General features: G+C 40.1%; 1 protein-coding gene across 1 annotated transcript; it reads right to left on the bottom strand.

Annotated features, from left to right (window-relative positions):
* Window positions 1–677, bottom strand: LOC108369608 (uncharacterized). Its single transcript, XM_017624746.1, has 2 exons — window positions 532–677; window positions 1–462 (listed from the first exon to the last, which is right to left on the bottom strand). Exons 1-2 carry the CDS (start codon window positions 626–628, stop codon window positions 95–97), a joined length of 465 nt encoding a protein of 154 aa, XP_017480235.1. The 5' UTR covers window positions 629–677; the 3' UTR covers window positions 1–94.
* Window positions 678–20701: the final 20024 nt, after the last annotated feature.

Here is a 20701-nt window from a genome sequence, read left to right as displayed (position 1 = left end):
TCAAATTCAGCCTCCTTTTTTAAACCTTCCCTGTGGGATATAAAAACCGTTGTAAAATATGTTTATTACATCTAGAGCGATGTATTTATTTAACTTACACTTGTTGCTGCAACAATTCTTTTTGGTTGGAATTCTTTTCGTTTGCGACTTCCATCAATGGCAACCTTCCAGGCACAGCTATGTTATCTTGTTCATCGGCGTCAATTACCCGTGCAGCTTCCAACAAATCACCTGTACTGAGGTCATTCCTCTTCACCTCATGAACATCTTCGGCGTCAATTATCCGTGCAGCTTCCAACAAATCACTTATGGTGAGGGCATTCCTCTTCATTTCATGAGGGCTCTCTGCCTCTTCAAGCAATTTGGCAGCCTCCAACAGGTAACTAATGCCTGAATTGGGGTACCGTTTCTTACCCACTGTCGGGACTACCCCCTTTTTGAGCTTACGATATTTCACCAATCCTAGTACATAGTTCAGTCCAATCAAAGTTTCATGTACACATATATGGGTAAGAAAATTATGATATTTACCCATGTCAACTTTCAAAGCGTTTGCAAAATCTTCCGGCAGAAAGTGTTCACTACATACTCTTGCAGTTGAGTCTACCTGTCGCCCGCAAAAGTCCATCCACTGCTTGCGTAAGTTTTCATCTCTTGGGAGACGGTGAAAACTTATAGAACGGTCATTATAGAACTCGTTTTCGCATCCTAATACAGCACACTTCATTTTATAATAATTTTCACTCACAATTTTTAAAAAAGTTTAAACACAATCGAAAATAAACCGCTTTGTACAATATGAACCAGTCGCAAAATGTAAACAAACATCTGTAAACAAAGAACAGCTGACGAACCCGCTTTTTTGCTATTTTTTTCTCAAAACCGGTTACAAATACAACGTCGCGTTCTTACGTGATCTTGTCTTTTTGGTTCATGCTACAAAGTATGAATACATAAACGCATTTTCGAAGGTATGTTCATAAAAACGATTACTGTAATCGAAGGATCCTCCATATTTTTAAAACTTTGCCTTTATAGTTGCAATTTGTAGTATATATACGCATCTATCCTTGCAACTTGGTAATACAAAAAAAAACTTCTACATATACCTAACATATTTATACAAAAATTTTGGTTTAATAGACGCTTTCCCGATCTGCTGGCCATACTTCTAATGATAATTGCTAATTATAATTATTTAGAGTTCAATTTTAAATTAAAAATTGGTTGTACGGCCCGAACGACTCACCCTTGTTGCAGCAGGCTTGGGTGTGGCCTGCTGTTGTCGTAGTCGCTGGTGTTGCGCGCTATTGTTGCTGTTGTTGCGCACTGTTGCTGCTGTTGATGGGCGCTGTTGCTGTTGTTGCGCACTGTTGCTGCTGTTGTTGCGCGCTGTTGTTGTTTCGACCGATGTTGTTGCTTTCCGGGGTCGCTTCACCGTTGTTGTGATCTTGCCGGTATGGTGCCGGCAGCGGTGTTGCTTCACCGGTGTGGTGATCTTACCGGTGTTTTGGTCTTGCCGGCATTGTGCCGGCAACGGTGTTGCTTCAACGGTGTGGTTGAGGCTGATGTTGCTGTTGTTGCGCGCTGTTGTTATTGTAGTTGCGCGTTTTATTTGTCGCTGTAGCGCGCTGCTGTAGTCGCGCGTTGTTGCACCCGCTGCTGTGGCGGTTGTTGCTGTCGCCCGGTTGCTCACCCCGGTTGATGACGTTCGTTGTGTGTTGTTGCTGTTGTGCGGTGTTGCTCTCGCGCGTTGTTGTTACAATGATGAAGTAGGTAGAAAAGCAACAAATTGAAAAGTTAGAAGGAGCAGATTACAAACTTTTAGGGCATTTCTTTGCAATTGTGGTGAAGTTCGCAATTCGGGTGAGGCCATTCCCAGTATTTTTGCATAGAACACCGTCGAACTTTACAAAAAGTACTTATTTTAAAAAGATTTTATTAATAACTTTAATAACAAATACCTAAAAAAACTACAAGGCTCCTGCAGTTAAAACTATATATCGCACACCGTCTTCAAAAGAGTCACAACTCAAAATTTGGCATTTTTGAAATTATGCGCTAAAAATGTACACAGAGCTTTTATTTAACTTTCAGCAAAAGATGGAGAAAATTTTTGTTACAATTTGTTAAAAAAAAAACCTAGCTAAAGTCGCCCTTGCCCATATGATGAGCATGTGCTTCGAAATAGTTTTTCGCATTTTCTGACGAACGTATTTGTGACTCTTTTGAAGACGGTGTGCGATATATGCAATCAGGAGAACTGACCCTCCTTTCAATAGCTACCTTAATACGGAACTCCGGGGATGCCAAACTAAATTGCAGTCTAATAAAATATTGCTCGGAAATAAAAATTTTTTGTTTTAAATTTAAGCTAGTGCTTTTGATACACGTGTATGTTAACGTTTTTTGATTCGGGTTGCGTGTTTGCACCCAGCACCCTAAAATCATTGCACAATTTACCAAACTGTACCCCAGTCGACTGTTACTTAATTCGTCCATTGCAAGGTGTATGTGTGATTTCTTGCTCCAAGGTGATCCATTCAAATAACAAAAAGCTGGAGCAGAATAAAGTAATTTAGAGCAAGAAAATTCGCATGAAACCCGGAGAAGCGCTCATTAACACGACTTAAAATTATAACTATTAATGCTGAGGAACACTTACCTTGATTGCGGCTGATGCTGACGGTTGTTTTACGGTGCTAGAGGCTTGTGGTTGGTGGTGGTGCTTGCAGGCACGCGGTATAAGTGCTGCTCCTCCGACTGGCACCATATTAATGCATTTGGTGTGGCTCTACCGCTTCCGTCGTGTTTGCTGTTGCGGAAGCTCGAGGTGCGGTTGGCACGTTAAATTCACCTTGCTTTAATTGTTAAATAATTTAGTTTGGTTTTTTCACTTGGCCTTGCGCGTTAGGAATTAAACCGAACCGCAGAAATGCTGTTGATTAAAGAAATAAAACTTTTTCCGTGTTTGCCGTATTTGTAAGTTACTTTATAAAATTTTGCACCTCCTCAATTATGTGCATCAACAATTTACATACTACCGTAATTTATGAATATTATTGTACAATTCGTGCAAAACGTTTACTACTACACTTTATTTTCTTTGTTTTTTTTGTTTGTTCACTTTCCGCCCATTCCACTACGTTTGGTTGTCGAGTCTGAGAATAATTGGCCGACTGTGGTGTTGCCAGCAGGTTTTTATCCTCTTGCACTGCGGGAATTTAGAAGAATAACGGACACTGCGTCATTTGGACTTGTTCCGCTACTCTTCCAAATGGAATTTGCCGCAGTGTAAAGAGGAATATCAAAAAAAAAATCCGGGGTTGCCGTGACTCCTTTGCAAGTATTTTTACCGGACTTAACCGCAAACAAAATCTTTAAAAATTGCTAGTTTACAAATTTGACAGTTTCGTGGTGAATACGAACGTCAGAATTTTATCTAGCTCATGTGCTAGGTAAAATTTGACAGCTTCTAAGTGTAATCAGCTTTATTATGAGTTTCATTTTTTTCCGGACCGGTTCACTTTTCAACTTTTGGTTTCCATGTATTTAATATGGGCGGATGAACAATTTTCGGGCGAAACTCAGGATAAGGCAGAATATTGTGGGCGGCAGTAAAGAATGAAAATCAAAATGGAATCCGATAAAACAAAAGAACGTACGTTACTTGCAAGTTATAAAATGGATTTGACAATTTCAGTAACACACAAAATTAGAGCTTCGCACGAGCGTGGGTTTGGGTTTTGGCACAGTCCGTATGTCAAAATATGGATAATGTTGCCGCCAGAATGTTTTAGGTGCAAAGAAAACGTAGTTGTCAAACTAGTAAGTTACCGCAATAGATGCCAAAATATAAGCCCTGATATTTATTGTGCCCGCATTCCAACAGCTGTGCCAAGTGACAATCAGCGACAACTGTCCGTAAGGAACACAGCTATCGTCAAAATGGCAGACTTTCAATGCGGTTTTAGCGTTGCCGTACGCTCTACAAAAATATGACATGGTGAAATTTCTGACATGCTATCGGGTGCACTAGAGTAACCCATAACAAACCTGCTTTACTTCCCGACCCGTCACCGAAGCGAACAGGAAAAGGGGTTAACTGTCTTCCGCTAGACGTCCGGTAGTGTAACTATGTGGTAAGATCAGTAGAACGTGCGGCACGACTCACCCCTGAGATATAGAGTCTCAGAAAAGAGAAATCTTTAGCCGGGGAAAAAAAATAACACCCCGTAGTTACGTCAGGTGCCAGTTAGGGTTCGTCCGACTCAGTATTGGTAGTCTAATAAGTTAAGTTTGATGTTACGAAAATACCGAAGTCAACGCATTTACTATACTCCGCGTCAGTATTCGCTTGTAATGCTGGGTGGACTCGTTATTGTGTAGCCGGTCTCTGAAACAATAAGCCTACTGATCTGGTTAATACTGAGCCGGGCTCCTAACATTCTGGCATTTGTAGAACAATGAATTTTATGATTTAAAAGGTTCAATCAGGGGTTTCAGTACGTCAGGGTGGCTCTCGTAATTCTGGAAGAAAAAAATATTAAAGGTTAGGTCAGAGTTTGCCGAGCATATTTGACTCGGAAACTCAATCCCGGTTGCGTAACTAAGTGTGGGTTGAAGTGGCGTTCTATGCGAAATGCTTAAGTCAGAATTACGCCGAGTAAACTCTGGGAAAATTTCAAGTCCGGTATTGAGGTGGTTCTCTATTGTTTTAGGCCAGAGAAGCCTACCCCCCAATTGCCGAACTTAGTCGGCATTAACACCCTGCTCCCACTAGTTCAACTTCGCTAAGAAGAACACAGGGCAAGCTGTCCTGAAAAGAACACTTGGCCGCGAGTTTATAGCCGTCCGGCGGCTGGGAAAAACCTGTATATATTTATTTTGTTTCCTATTCATTATGGCTTTGCGGCCCAATAGACATTTTCTTAAAGGAAAACTCGTCAAAACTCCGAAAGATATCAGACATTTTGATAAGGAGAACTCGTCAAAGCTCCTAAAAGACAATCCTAATGAGAGTGCGGATTGTCAGGCAGTTCACGACTCCCGCTGGGAGCGCGCGTGAACGTGCTATGAATATAGATGCTCGGAGAGGATACTGGGCAGTTTGTCCCCGACCGCCAAAGCGCCCAGTGAAAAAGACAGTAAGAGAAAAAAAGATACTCTATTCGCATTCGTTGGCTAGAGTTAGCCACCGCAAATTGCCGACCTTAGTCGGTCTTCACAGTACGGACCTTCCGCTAGTCCAGTAACTCGTTTCTGTCCCGATTCTCTACTAGGGCAAATTCATATCTGCTAATGAGTTTTCATAAAAAAACGGCCTCAAGCTCATTAAAAATTGTTGAATATAATTGTTATAAGGCCATAAAATAACAGAAAAAAATAACTTAAGGACGAGCACACCTAAAAGTCAAACATTCTAATAATAGACGTATTAACAAAAAACCAACAACCACATGATCATGTGAATTGCAGCGGAATAGCTGCGCTTGATTGTAGTTGGCTTAACAAGTGAAATAGTGGAAATAAGCAACAAGAATTAACAAGGCGAACTTAGCACAGTGCGTAGGCAACTGGCNTATTTTAAACGGTCACAATTTATATTCCTTTCTTATATTTTGTACCTGCATTTCATTGGGGTCATCCTGACCCCAAAAGACAACGAATGTGAGTTCAAGCATGGGACAGACAAACGGTTAAAAAACGGCCTCGAGCTCATTAAAAATTGTTGAATATAATTGTTATAAGGCCATAAAATAACAAACACAAATAACTTAAGGACGAACACTGCTAAAAGTTAAACATTATAATAATAGAAATATTAACAAAAACCAACAACCAGATGATCAAGTGAATTGCAGCGGAATAGCTGCGCTTGATTGTAGTTGGCTTAACAAGTGAAATAGTGGATATAAGCAACAAGAATTAACAAGGCGAACTTAGCAAAGTGCGTGGGCAACTGACTGATTCAGTGGGATCGTCGGTTCGAATCCTACTGAAAGAAGTCTGATGAGGAAATGTGGTGATTTCCGAAATAGCTATCACTTCTACCATTTTTTCAAATTATTTTTGCTTTTCCACAATAAGTTTTCATTAAAAAACGGCCTCAAGATCATTAAAAATTGTTGAATATAATTGTTATAAGGCCATAAAATAACAAACACAAATAACTTAAGGACGAACACTGCTAAAAGTTAAACATTATAATAATAGAAATATTAACAAAAACCAACAACCAGATGATCAAGTGAATTGCAGCGGAATAGCTGCGCTTGATTGTAGTTGGCTTAACAAGTGAAATAGTGGATATAAGCAACAAGAATTAACAAGGCGAACTTAGCAAAGTGCGTGGGCAACTGACTGATTCAGTGGGATCGTCGGTTCGAATCCTACTGAAAGAAGTCTGATGAGGAAATGTAGTGATTTCGGAAATAGCTGTCACACCTACCATTTTTTCAAATTATTGTTGCGTTTCCACAATAAGTTTTCATTAAAAAACGGCCTCAAGCTCATTAAAAATTGTTGAATATAAAAATTTTAGAAAAACGTGATTATTAAATTGAAAAAATTTGCTTTGCTTTCGGATCGCTTTTCGTGACAGATGACAGTGTCACGGCCGGATGTCAGATGCATGGAACCTACCGATCGGTTTGCCATTCAAGTCCTCTGAGTCGTACAAAGCATTGCCTACCTATCGCAGAACACGACACTTGATGTATTTAGGCAAGAATTTAGCATTTATGCCTTGCTTAAAATTGCTAAGAGCGAAGTTCTTCCGGAATACTTCTTGTCCTTCCCGGTAATTCACAACCGTCGTACGTTTGTTGTATGTGTTAGCTGCTCTGTCTTGCGCTTGCTCAAGGTTCTTCCGTATGTGTTCGTGAATGTTTGCTAGCTTGCCAGCTCTGCTTGTAATCGGGACTTCGTCTTGTCTTAGGCTACCAAGTTTCTCCAGTATGCTATAGGCTGACGCATGTTGTATCATATTTTGTCCAAATAACGCGAAGTATGGCGAGCTCCGTATCGACGTATGGTAATCGCTTCTTAAAACCGACAGAATTTCGGGAATATGTTTGTCCCAGTCCATGTGATCTTGTTTGTCCTTCAGGAATATTCTAACTTTCGAAATAATCTCTCTGTTCACTCGTTCAGAGGCGTTAGCCTGCGGTGAGTAAAACCCCATCTTAATGTGAGCAACCCCGTAGTTTTAAAAAAACTGTTGCATCTCCTTCGAAATGAATTGCTTCCCGTTATCACTATAGACGAATTGAGAGACCCCGAAAGCTGGAAAAATCTCTGTACTAAAGAAGCTGTTTACATTTGCCGATGTCGCGTTTTGCATCGCCTTCAAAAATACGTATTTGGAAAAATGGTCTACCACTATGAACAAAAACTGCTTTCTTCGCTTCGATCCTGGATATGGACCTAAGAAATCGCAATAAAGACGCTGGAATGGCCTCTCGGATATGAAGGCATTGCCCATCGGTGGTCTGGACACTTGATTGGTGGATTTCACGGCTTTGCAGGTTCACATCGGTTCACATAAAAGCGTATGTCCTTTGCCATTTGCGGCCAAAAAAGTTTCTGCCGAATACGCTCTAAAGTCTTCTGCCGACCTCCATGATAACTAACATTGGAATCGTGTGAGCATTTAATTGCGAGCTCCGTCAGCCCTTCCGGTAACAACAAATGCCAGAGCGAATCCTCTTCCTCTTCCAGACCTCTTCGAAACATCACTATTTTGTAAACCCTATTTTCGACTATGCGTAGATCGTGTAGCCCTTCGTGATTGTTTTCAATTGTTTCACGAAGCTTCGAGTACTCTACACCGTCGAATTTCGGTGACGCCAAATCAATATCTAGAGGTAGGGTAGAAGAGAGTTCGTCCACGTCAAAACGCGAAAGGGTGTCCGGCACAACCTTTAAAGAACCTTTGCGGTGCTCCATCCTAAAGTTGTATCTTTGCAATAGAAGTAACCATTTTGCCAGCCTGCCTCTCAAGTCTTTTTGTGTCATTAGCCACTTGAGACTTGAATGGTCAGTAATTATTCGAAAAGGCAATCCTTCAATATATGGTCTGAAACGCTTGACACTAACTATTGCGGCGAGGCATTCCAGCTCGGTGACCGTATAACTTCGCTGAGCATTATTAAGTTTCTTCGATACAAAAGCTATGGGATGCTCTGCTCCTTCATCATCGAGCTGGAATAGCACGCCTCCTACTCCTATTTTGGATGCATCACATTGGATCACGAATTCTTTACTAAAATCGGGTTGTGCCAGGACAGGCGCTGAACAGAGTGCAACTTTAAGATTACCAAATGCTTCGACTGCCTCAGGAGTTAGCTTAAATGGGCCAGGTGACTTTCGAAGGCAATCTGTCATTGGACCGGCCAAAACTGCAAAGTTGGTAATAAACGACCTGTACCAATTTGCCATTCCTATAAACCTGCGAACCTGATGAGGAGTCTTGGGAATCGGAAAATCATTTATGGCTTCTATTTTGCCTGGGTCTACTTTCAAACAACCATTCCCTATCAAGTACCCGAGATACCGAATTTCCTTCTGGCAGAACTTGCTCTTCTTTACGTTGATAGTGAGTCCCGCATCCCGCAAGCATTTCGCCACTTCCTTCAGCAATTCCAAATGATGTTTGAAATTTGAGCTGCACACCAACAGGTCATCCAGGTAGACGAAGACGATCTCTCGTAACCGTGAAGGAATAGCCTTATCCAACAGTCGACTCATTGTTTGGGGTCCGTTGCACAGGCCAAATGGCATTACTTTAAAGTGGTACAATGGCTTCCCTGGAACCGCAAATGCCGTCTTTTCCTTAGACGATTCCGTTAATTTGATTTGAAAGAAAGCATCCTTCAAATCAATACCACTTATAAAATATGTATCCTTTAACCTGCTCAACAGCCCATAAATATGGAGCAACGGATACGAGTCCTTCTTCATGACCGCGTTCACCTTCCTGGAATCAATGCACAACCTCACCTTGCCTGGTTTCCGGATTAGTACCACTGGACTACACCATGGTGCATTCGATTCCTCAATCATTCCCATCAGGCTACTCAAGCCTTTCAATTTCGCTATAGGCTTCTGCCTGCCTGGGTGGAGAAAGAGGAAAGTGCTTACTTATAATTGGCACTGCATCACCCGTTTCTATATGGTGCGCCACTAAACTGGTTTGACCTAGCCCTAGCTTTTCGAACGAGGAAAACTCCTGAACAACTTCTTGCAATGCTATCTTCTGATCTGGTGTGAGCTGTGAAAGTTTGGCTCATCTTCATTTGGAAAATCTAAACAGGAAACGGTTGGGAATATATCGGGTGCTAACGCGAACGCCTTCCAGAAATCAACTCCCAGGTATGCCTCTTGGATTAATGACGGTACAAGATAACAGCGAATAGTCCTCGTAATATTTTTCAAAATGACCGGTAAAGATATCCGGCCGAGTATTTTCTGCTGATTTCCACCAGCCGTGTAAACAAACGTGCGCAAAGGATGATATTTTAAACTGCTTCTTTTTAGGAAATCTTCGCATCAGTGTTGCCCCGAATCGTAAAAAAGAGCTAAAAAAAGTGGTTGTGGCTAAAAATGATAGCTAAAAATTTTTACTTACATATACATATATAAGTATACACGCAAGCATTTTCAATTTCATAATTTTTCTACTATTTTGTTATTTCTTTCCTTCTTTCTGTACCAGCATGCTGGTACAATCATAATATTTTCAAATAGTTTTTGAGGTCGCAACAGCAGCTGGTACAATCACATCACAAGAACATACACGGTCAATCGACTTGATAGGCCATTTAACAAATTAAGCATATTAAGGGCCGTAAACTTATCTATTTTAAACCATAGTTAAATCGTTAATAGATAATTTACCAGCCCTACCACTTTTACAGTATTTATGTATAAAAACGTAAGGAACATACAATACATATATGTAAATATATAACTGTCTTTCTTAGTTTAAATATTCATCTCTTACATAAATGACAAACAAAAATTAGATCAAATTAAGCATATACAACTTCTTATATCAAGTATAAATAAATTCTCCTAAGGGCTAAAAAAAGGGCTAGAGGCAATCTTAAATTTATGTGGCCAAAAAAATGTATGTAGTAGCTAAATCTAGGCACCAAAGGGCTAAAACGGCAACGGCCAAAAATGGAAACGTTTGCTCCGGAATCCAACAAACCAACAATGAAACTATCGTGTATTTTAATCTTTGCTAGCGGTCACTCCTCTGGTGTTATCAGAATTTTAGTACTTTGCAGAAGTTTACGCATATTTACTCGGCTAGAATATCTTTTCCTACACTGTAGTATATTTTCCGAAGCCACAAGTTTGGGTTCTTCTTTACAAATATCCGCCCTTATCCATTCATAATCCTTTTCTCTTTGCTCTAAACTAACTGGGAATTGAGTCTGGCATGCGATATCCCTAAGAATTCGAACCTGCAGAGGATTGGCTGTAGAAGAAATCATACACCCGGAATGAGAACTATCGGACCTATCTAGGAAAGTATGATGACTCTAGGCGAGAGTCTTGAGGGACTGGTACTACTCTCCGAACTACTGACATTTCCATGCAAACGAACGGTTCGAGCCGGGATTGGCTTACTTTTTGGTTTAGTACAGGAAGCTGCTGCTCCTGTACTCCCTGCTTCGGGGGATAGGGTGCCGAACGTGAATCCCCGATTGCCTTCTCGCTCGGGTTCCGCTTTTCCTGTCATCGATGATCTATGGGGAATCTTGGACTGACCACCTCCTTCTGTCCACACTTGAAACAGAACACGTTCCGAATCGCTTCCTCGCAATAGATGTATGAGATGTATGAGTGTCCCATCTTGCCAAAGTTCCGGCACTGTTTCCCTGAATAGTCCGGTTTCCTAGTCCTATGGAAACTTAGCGCTTCCACTTGCGGATCAAGTTCTCCATCCATTGCTCCTGTCCATTCATCCGTTGTTATAGCCATTGTTGACATGCCGTCCTGAATAGTTCGGTACCAAACTTCTTGTTTCATTCAAGATTTGTTCGCTTTTCCTAGCAACGTCACGTAGCTCATGTAGGGTCTGCGCTCCAGCATTGAAAAGCATCAACTTCAGGCTGCTGTTAACGTTCCTCTTCAATATGTCCACCAACAGGTTCTCCGACATCGGCTCCCTTAGTCTTGCGTTTAAGGCTAATATATCTGTATGAAACGTATCATACGATTCATTAGCCTTCTGACGACGCATTAAGATCTCCATAATGATCTCATGGTTACTCTTTAAGGTGCCGAATTCCCGCCTGATAGAATAACACAAGAAGGGATAAGTCGCATCTGGGTTCTGCTTAGTGAACAACCAATACCACTCCTCAGCTCGCCCTGACAAAAATTGGTGGAAGCTTGCCATCAATTGCTCATCTGTACATTGCGTTAGCTCACACAACGTGTTTAGTTTGAAGAGAAAATCTGAAACGCTGGTCGGTTATTAAACGGGGCTTGTGTCGGATTGCGTCCGATAGAAGCAAAGTCCCTAGTCCCATTGGGTGCGGTTAAGATGCAGTTACCACTGCACTTAATGCGTTCATATTTTCTCGCATTGTTCTCATTTCAGTTCTCATTTCTTCTTGCGAAGTACGTAAGAGCTGATGAAGCACCCCCACCCATAAATCTCCTGCTGGCGCTCCGCGATTAGAACGTCTACTTCTATCTTCTGCAATACCTTCACCAAAACCGGTATTCCCTGGCAAAGACCTATCATTTTCCTGTCTTCCCGAAAGCATAGTCATGGAGGTAGCGGAAACATTCTGGACCGAAGTCCCAGGTGGTGAGGTGTCAAGTACGTTTGTACTTTGACGCCTATTCACTTTAAGTCCCGGAGCGGGATTGGCTATCGGAATTGGAGGCGGAACTCCTCCAGTATGGTCAGCAATAGTTGAATACATCACCGGAGTATTAGTTGCTGGCATAGCAGGAGTGTTATTTCTCCCGGCCCCTCTTGACTTAACGGCGCTACCTCTCAAAGAGCTACTGCGCGTAAGCCTTTGCTGCGGTTCCATACGGCGAATCAACTTCAATTGGGAAATCAAACAATTTTACTCTTAGGGCCGAGACCAGTTCAGATTTAAAATTCTAAAATGTGCGTAAGCCTTGGCTCCACCGAAGCTCAATGGAAAATCCCAAAAAGTTTCTAAGTAAGGCTTCCTTAATAGCTTTAGCCTAATTAAAAGTCCGAAAAAAAAATCAAAAAAAATATATACAATTTATATAACAAATCGAGATTAAGCCAAGTGCCGCGGTTACCGAACCCGATCACGAAAAATAATCAAAAATTCCTGTTATAATTATTCAGCCGCGTACTGAATAAGAATATACGCGAGAAACACCAAAAAAAATCAATCAAAATATTTTTAGTAAATAAACATGTTAGTTTGTTAGTCAAATATACGTGGTAAATATACGTGTATGCAAAATTCAGGATATAATGTGATATAAATGGTAATATGTATTTTTTCAAAAATCAATGGGAAAGCTGACCCCCCTATATTAAGAAGGCACAAGTAAGTAACAAAACAACACAAAAACGTCGCTATTTGGTCCAGCACACCCAACCGCAATGCAAAGCCGGCATAGTGGAATGCCCCCCCAGAGTTGAAGGGTATACTGGACTTCGCGTACAATTTTACTGGGCTATTTTTCGGTCTCAATACACCCCACCGCAATGCAGCAAGGGGCAGTTAACCATGCCCCCTGAGCCATGAGGGGTGACTGAGACCCCGATAGTCAGCGCTGGTTGGATTCTCAGCCCACTCCATCGCGATACGTAGGCGCTCAGGAGCGCCAGCGGAGACCTATGGAGTGAGCTGGGGTCCGAAAGAAAAATTTAATTATCACTTTTTTTCCAGAAAAAAACACGAGGTAAAAAAAATAAAAATAAATATTCGGCAAAAATCTAAAAGAAAAATCTATTTAAACTAAACCCCACTTAGCGCACTATTTTCCCCACTTCCCGTGTCAACATATCGGACCACTGAACAAAGTTGGAGAAAAAAAAATCAAATTACAAAAAAAACTAAGTGCGTTTAGCACTGCCTCACCGGGTGAATGCAAAACTCCGGAGGACGTGACGTGAAGTCTCGGAGAAGCCTTCGGTTGCTGACCAAGAGGACCGATCCGAACCAGCACACTCAGCTCCACTCATACCGCCGCAACGCAGCAAGGGGCAGCAACACATGCCCCCCTGGGACTTGCGGGATGGTGAAGCCTAATGTGCCAGTCAAGACCAGTCAACCTGACCAGACCTCAGGCTACCCCGTTGGGCGCCATCTGTTATGGTACGCATACATTAGGAGCAGCAGTGAATGCAGGCGGCATGAAACAATAGGGTGCACTATGGCTAGTCATGCCGGCTGGGCTGGGTTCTTGCATTCACTTCTGTTCCCTGCGCCATAGTAGAGAAAAGTCATGCCTGTCAAACATCCCAACGGACGAACACACAACAATTAAAAAAAAAATATTAAAAAAATCCGTTAACACCAACAAAAAGAAAGCTGAAAAGAACGTTACATAAATATTTAAAATAACGCAAAAATCAAAAGAAAGCACTAAATCTGAAACTACGAAAACCAAAATGAAAAGCAATGAACCAAAAAAAAAAACTATGGCCGAATATGAGGCACCACCGCTGGTATCGTGGTGACTGGTGCTGGCCCACCCTCATCCGTGGCTGCTGGCGCACCCTTGTATCAGCAGCCCCATTATCAAATTCCTAACGTGCCTTCCTAAATAAAGAGCCGAATCAGCATCCCCATTTTATAATTAATTTATTAACACTTCATTCTCTTAAACTAGCTCTTAAAAACTAAAATTCTCAACCCTATCATCTCATAAAAACTAGTTCCTAACATCTAAATCCTACCATCTAAATCTGTGCTTAACTACAAGGTGATTAAGACTAAGGTAAGTATCTGTGATTGTATTATCTAATACTAAGGTAAGTATGTCAAATGAAAAGTACCTTCGATAAAGGTAAGTTATTCGTTAATTACAATATATCCGGTATTTCAAGAAAAAAATTAACGTCTATTAAGTAATAGTAGGTAAAAACTTAAGTATTTACTATCAAGGTTAGTAGTCGCAAAGCGGGGAATTAGGTAGGAAAAAAACAGGTAGGTATTTTAATTCGAGGTAAGTCAGGTAAGTATAAGTATCGTAAGTAAGGCTAAGTGGGAATTTATATTTAATAATTCGTTATTCACATGGTATTATTTTTCTCTATATATGAAAATTATTATTATATTTTTTTTTTAATTTTATTTTAATGTAGCAAGAGTCTTTGTTTTCCTTCAGTGTTATCCTAACCCTATTTAACTACTTATTTGATTTTATTTTATGATATTGTGGCCACTTCGTATTTATATAATTTATAAATCGTTGTTAATTTAAATTCATTTTATCTAAATTTGTATTTTCGTTTTACTTTGTATTGGTTTAGTTTATTTAATTTTATTAATTTAATTTGATTTTACAATTCAATTTAATCTAGTCGAATTTTTTTAGTTTAATATATATATACATATATATAAAATTAGTCGAGAACGCAGAACGTATACTTAAGCGCAGTCTGTATACGCAAAATTTTGTCGATTACTGGAGCCCTCAGTGTTGCTTACTACAGTGTTGCCACTCTTAAATGCCTTTTCATAAACTTACCCTTTCAACCACAATTTTTCGTGCTATAATAAAACTATAAACTACTTAGTTTTCAACAAAAACCTTATTTAATAGTAAATTTCAAATATTTTAAACATAATTCGAATAGGAACTTATAACTTTTTTGCCATCTGCAAAACTGACGAAGTGGCAACCATCTAAAGAAGGAGAAATCAGCTGACACGGAAAAATCTAAATTCCGCAGATTTCTGCGCTACGGGCTACAACTACAGAAAAATTCTGCGGTGTTGAGTTTTCATTTACGTGGCGCTTTGGTAAGACAGATCGTGTCAGCTGACTCGGGTTTACGTACCGGTAGGTTTACGTTCTTGACTAATTTCAGCTAAACGAAGAAGATCAACGAGTCAGTAGTAATCGTCAGCCGAGTACCAGCAGTAGCAGCCGTCTTAACAAAACTTTCGTTTATTAATTATTTAACTAAATAGTCCAAAATATTAAACTTATATTATCGCTTTTATTTACTTTATACTACATTTGAATTCTCATCATTAAATTATCAACTACAAATCAAACTCTTTGATTTACATGGGGGTTCAACCATTGCGCAAATCAACGTATCTACATATGTAAGTAGGCAAAATAATTTTGAGACACCATGCTGCGCACGCAAAAGAAAAAGCAACGCCGACAGAGCGCAAAGTCAAAGGCGAAAAAGAAACAAGAAGTGCATAGCGATGACGAGGCAAACGGCACATTTGAAATTCAACGACGTCCAGCAAAGCAGAAATACGAAGAAGGGAACAACAGCAGTATAGTTGAGTCAACTCCTTTTCTCGCGAACAGAGCAAGCAGCGTCGAAGGCAGAGAAATGATTGACAACGAACAAACAAAGAAAAGCAGTATCAAGAAAGCGGCGATGTTTGCAGCACACAACGCGATGAACGGCGCAGGCAGAGGAACGATGGGCAGCCAACAAGAATTAAACGCTAGCTTCGAATCGGATGAAGGCAACGAGTACGTGCGCTCGAGTGAGCTGTCACAATTAATCAAAATATTCGCTGAGAAAATGGGAAAAGATGATAAAGATTATAATAAAAACAAAGTTACTATTGAAAGTTTTTCTAAGGTAATACCAGATTTTGATGGTAAGTCGATTCCTGTAAATCAATGGCTACGCAATTTTGATCAAAATGCAGACGCATATGACTTAAATGAAAAACAAAAATATGTCAATGCTCGTAATAAAATGGTAGGGACAGCTAAATTGTTTTTGGATACTATCACTGTTTATGACTACGCATCGTTGTGCGCAGTATTACGAGAAGAATTCGAGCAGAAGTTGAGTAGTGCTGAAGTACACAAGCAGTTGCGCTGTAGAAAAAAACGAACGTCTGAGATTTTTCATGATTATGTGCTGGAAATGCGAAAAATTGCGGCGCTTGGTGATATTGAAGAAGAATCTGTCATTAGGAACATAGTGGATGGCATAGATGTACGAGATGATTTAAAGTTTCCTTTATATAGCGCAATAACATTCAGGGAGTTAAGGAAAAAATACGAATTGATTGAAACAATGTTAAAAGATGGCCCATCACACAAACGCAGGCAAAATATGCAAACACATATGCGCGAACCAATAGAAAAAGACATTAGGCCGGATCGTAAACAACAGCATTGCTATAATTGTGGTTCTACTCAGCATAAAAGAGCAGATTGTAAGGAAGAAACAAAATGCTTTACATGCAATGGGGTAGGGCATATGGCAAAGCAGTGCAATTCGAAACAGACTGTCAATATGGTGTTAAATCAAACTCGTAGCGAAAATATTAAAATAAATGGTGTCTCTACGCCTTGTTTGATCGATACTGGCGCGGACGTTTCACTTATGCGCAGGAAGAAATATGAATCTAGTTTTTATAATCAGCAGTTGCGAACGTGTGTGGTAAAACGTTTTGGTTTGGGTAACGTGGCTACTTCGGTACTGGGTGAAATTGTGGCACACGTTGAAGTCGATGGATTGAACACCACACATACATTTTTGGTTGTTGAAGATGCTAAATTGAACGTAGACGTAATTATTGGCTATGATTTTTTGCAAAAGTTTAGAGTCACTTTGGATGCTGGCACCTACAAGTTTTCTAAAGCAGACGGAAAAGCGGACGAATGTGAAACTGATCATAATATTTTAAACGTAGCGTGTGACCAGTTAGAAATAGATGTTGAACCGAAATATAAAGCAGCTGTTATGAATTTATTGAACAATTATAAGCCGGTGAGTAGTCCAAAAGATTCCCCTATTAAGCTGTCTATTGCACCCAATGGTAATACAACCGATTTTCGTGAAAGCCCCAGTAGATTATCGGCAACTGAAAGAGAATTTATACGAAATCAGGTAGATGAATGGCTCCGCCAGGGTGTAATCAGAAAATTATGCTCTGATGTCGCGAGTAAAGTTGTACTAGCCAAAAAGAAATGTGTAGATTTCCGTAAACTAAATTCCCTTGTACTGAAAGATCGATTCCCAGTCCCAATAGTTGATGAGGTGCTTGAGAAGATGCAGAATGCTAAATTTTTTTCGGTGATGGACCTCAAGAATGGTTTTTTTCATGTGGAGGTCGAAGAACACAGCAAAAAGTACACAGCATTTACGACAAAAGAAGGTCTTTTCGAATTCAATAAAGCACCGTTTGGCTTTTGCAATTCGCCCGCAGTATTTGTACGCTATGTAAACCATATTTTCCAACAACTGATAAATGAGGGCATAATGGAGATCTACGTTGATGACATTGTTGTATTTGGGGACACAGCTGATAAGTGTTTGCAAAATATGCAAAGGGTGCTAAGACAAGCAGAGCAATTCGGATTGGAAATAAACTGGGCAAAATGCCAATTTTTGAAGAAAAAAATTACTTTTTTGGGGCATGAAGTAGAAAACGGGCGTGTCTGGCCAAGCCAAGAAAAAATAAAAGCTGTTAAGAAATTTCCCTTACCAAAGAACATTAGGGGTGTTCAGGCATTTCTTGGGTTGACGGGTTACTTCCGCAAATTTGTGCATAACTATGCTGTGATCGCCAGACCATTGACATCGTTGTTGAGAAAAGATGCGGAGTTTAAAATTGAGCACGAACAAATAGAAGCTTTTGAAGCATTGAAGTTGGCACTTTGCGAAGATCCGGTGCTGAAAAGTTTTCGACAAAACGCTAAAACACAACTGCATGTGGATGCATCAAAATATGGATTTGGGGCAACATTGCTGCAGCAACACGATAATAGGTGGCATCCAGTATTCTATTGGAGCAAAAAGACCACGCCTCAGGAAGAAAGATTACACAGTTACTTTTTGGAGGTAAAAGCAGCATATTTAGCTACAAAAAAGCTCCGGCATTACTTAATGGGTATAGAGTTTGATCTCATAACTGACTGCGCGGCTTTTAAGCATACAACGAAAAAGAAAGATGTTCCACGAGAGGTCGTACAATGGCTAATGTATCTTCAAGATTTTAGCTATAAAATAGAACATCGGGCGGGAAGCAGGATGAAGCACGTTGATAGTCTGAGTCGTTTCCCTGTCATGACAATTACGCTAGAGGTTCACGCACAAATCCGCCGAGCACAACAAAAAGACGAGCATTTAAATGCGATCGCAGAAATTCTAAAACAACATCAATATAAAGACTATAAAATGAAGAACGAGTTGATATATAAGCAGGTGCAGGGTCAAGATTTGTTGGCGGTACCAAAGGTAATGGAAAAAGAAATAATTTCGAAAGCACATAACTTCGGGCATATGGGTGCGCAAAAAACTATACACATTATAAAGCAAGATTACTACATGCCGCATTTGGAAAAAAAGGTAACTCAGTATATAGCGAATTGCGTTGAATGCATTACACGAAACAGAAAGTTGGGCAAGAACGAAGATTTTTTACATTGCATCGACAAAGGCGACACCCCACTTTCTACGCTTCACATCGATCATTTAGGCACGCTTGATCCAACAACGAAGAACTACAAATATTTGCTAGCTATAGTAGACGCGTTTTCCAAGTACACATGGATATACCCAACTAAGTCAACAGATGCGCAGGAGGTTGTGAAACACATGGAGAATTGGGTCTCGTTATTTGGGAATCCAATACGCATTATAAGTGACAAAGGCGCGGCGTTCACTTCCAAGTTAATTAAGGAGTTTTGTGCAAAACACAAGATCGAGCACATCGAATCAACAGCAGGAGTCCCAAGGCGAAACGGGCAAATCGAAAGGACGAATAGGGTTATCCTATCGGTTTTGTCAAAATTGTCGGCAGCAGAACCTTCGAAATGGTATAAGCATACACCTCAAGTGCAGAAGGCGATAAATTCCTACGTTTATTCTTCTACGAAATTCAGTCCTTTCGAGGTAATGTTTGGTATAAAAATGCGTAACGAGGGTGATATAGAGCTGGTTCAAATTTTTAAAGATGAGCTGGTATCAGGTTTTCAAGAAGAGCGTAACAAAATAAGGCAAGAAGCAAGGGGTCAGATCCAGAAGGCGCAGGAAAAATATAAACAGCAATTTGACAAGAAACGAAAAGGCCATGACGGGTATCAACTGCATGACTTAGTAGCCATAAAAGTCACTCAATTTACGACAGGACAAAAGCTGGGTAGAAAGTATATTGGTCCGTACGAAATAATCAAAGTAAAGCGTAACGGCAGGTATGACGTTCAAAAATCTGCTGAATTTGTGGGACCGAATAAAACATCAACAAGTGCGGACAACATAAAACTTTGGAGCTGCGTTGAAAATAATGATGACGACGTCGGGGAAGAGTCATCTGGGACAGATGACGAGCAGGATGGCCGAGTGTAATCTGGCATCCTAGTTCATGCATCGCAAGGCGGAAACCCTATTCCGTGAAGGAGTAACGAAGAAGATCAACGAGTCAGTAGTAATCGTCAGCCGAGTACCAGCAGTAGCAGCCGTCTTAACAAAACTTTCGTTTATTAATTATTTAACTAAATAGTCCAAAATATTAAACTTATATTATCGCTTTTATTTACTTTGTACTAAATTTGAATTCTCATCATTAAATTATCAACTACAAATCAAACTCTTTGATTTACATATATATATATATATATATTTCCTTGTTTTCGCTATAGAGTTTAATATAGTTATTTTAATTCAACTTATTCAATTCAAACTTTATGCAGATAATTTTCCGTTAAACCAATTTACGTTGTTTAACTATTCTTCCTCTTTTTATGTATTAAGCAGTTTACCTTAAAGGTGCAATTATGCGTATATATATATATATATGTAGGGAAAGTACGCAATTAGGTTTCCACGAAATAGTACTACCAAGAATGCATACATAAACCCATACTCGAAGGTATGTTCCAAAAAAAAGATTACTGCAATCGAAGGATCCTCCATATTTTTAAAACTTTGCCTTTATAGTTGCAATTCGTAGTATATATACGCATCAATCCTTGGAACTTGTGATACAAAAAAAAAACTTCCACATATACCTATCACATTTATACAAAAGTTTAGGTTGCATAGACGCTTTGCCGATCTGCTGGCTATACTGCTAATGATAATTGCTAATTTTAATTATTTAGAGTTCAATTTTAAATTATGAATTGGTTGTAGGGCCCGAAGGACTCACCCTTGTTGCAGCAGGCTTGGGTGTGGCCTGTTGTTGTTGTAGTCGCTGGTGTTGCTCGCTGTTGTTGCGCCCTGTTGCTGCTTTTTTTTCTGTTGTTGCGCACTGTTGCTGCTGTTGTTGCGCTGTGTTGTTGTTTCGACCGATGTTGTTGCTTTCCGGGGTCGCTTCACCGGTGTGGTTATCTTGCCGGTGTTTTGGTCTTGCCGATATTGTGCCGGCAACGGTGTTGCTTCACCGGTGTGGTGCCGGTGTTTTGGTTGTGGCTGATGTTGCGCGCTGTTGTTATTGCGTTGTTGTTGCAATTATTGAGTAGCTAGAAGAACAACAAATTGAAAAGTTAGAAGGAGCAGATTACAAACTTTTAGGGC

The sequence above is a fragment of the Rhagoletis zephyria genome, unplaced genomic scaffold (assembly GCF_001687245.7).
Source record: "Rhagoletis zephyria isolate East Lansing unplaced genomic scaffold, Rhagoletis_zephyria_1.1 Rzeph_scaffold_03766, whole genome shotgun sequence".
Lineage (NCBI taxonomy): Eukaryota > Metazoa > Arthropoda > Insecta > Diptera > Tephritidae > Rhagoletis > Rhagoletis zephyria.
The sequence above is the reverse complement of the archived record's forward strand: the minus strand, read 5'-3'. Positions and strand labels throughout refer to the sequence as shown.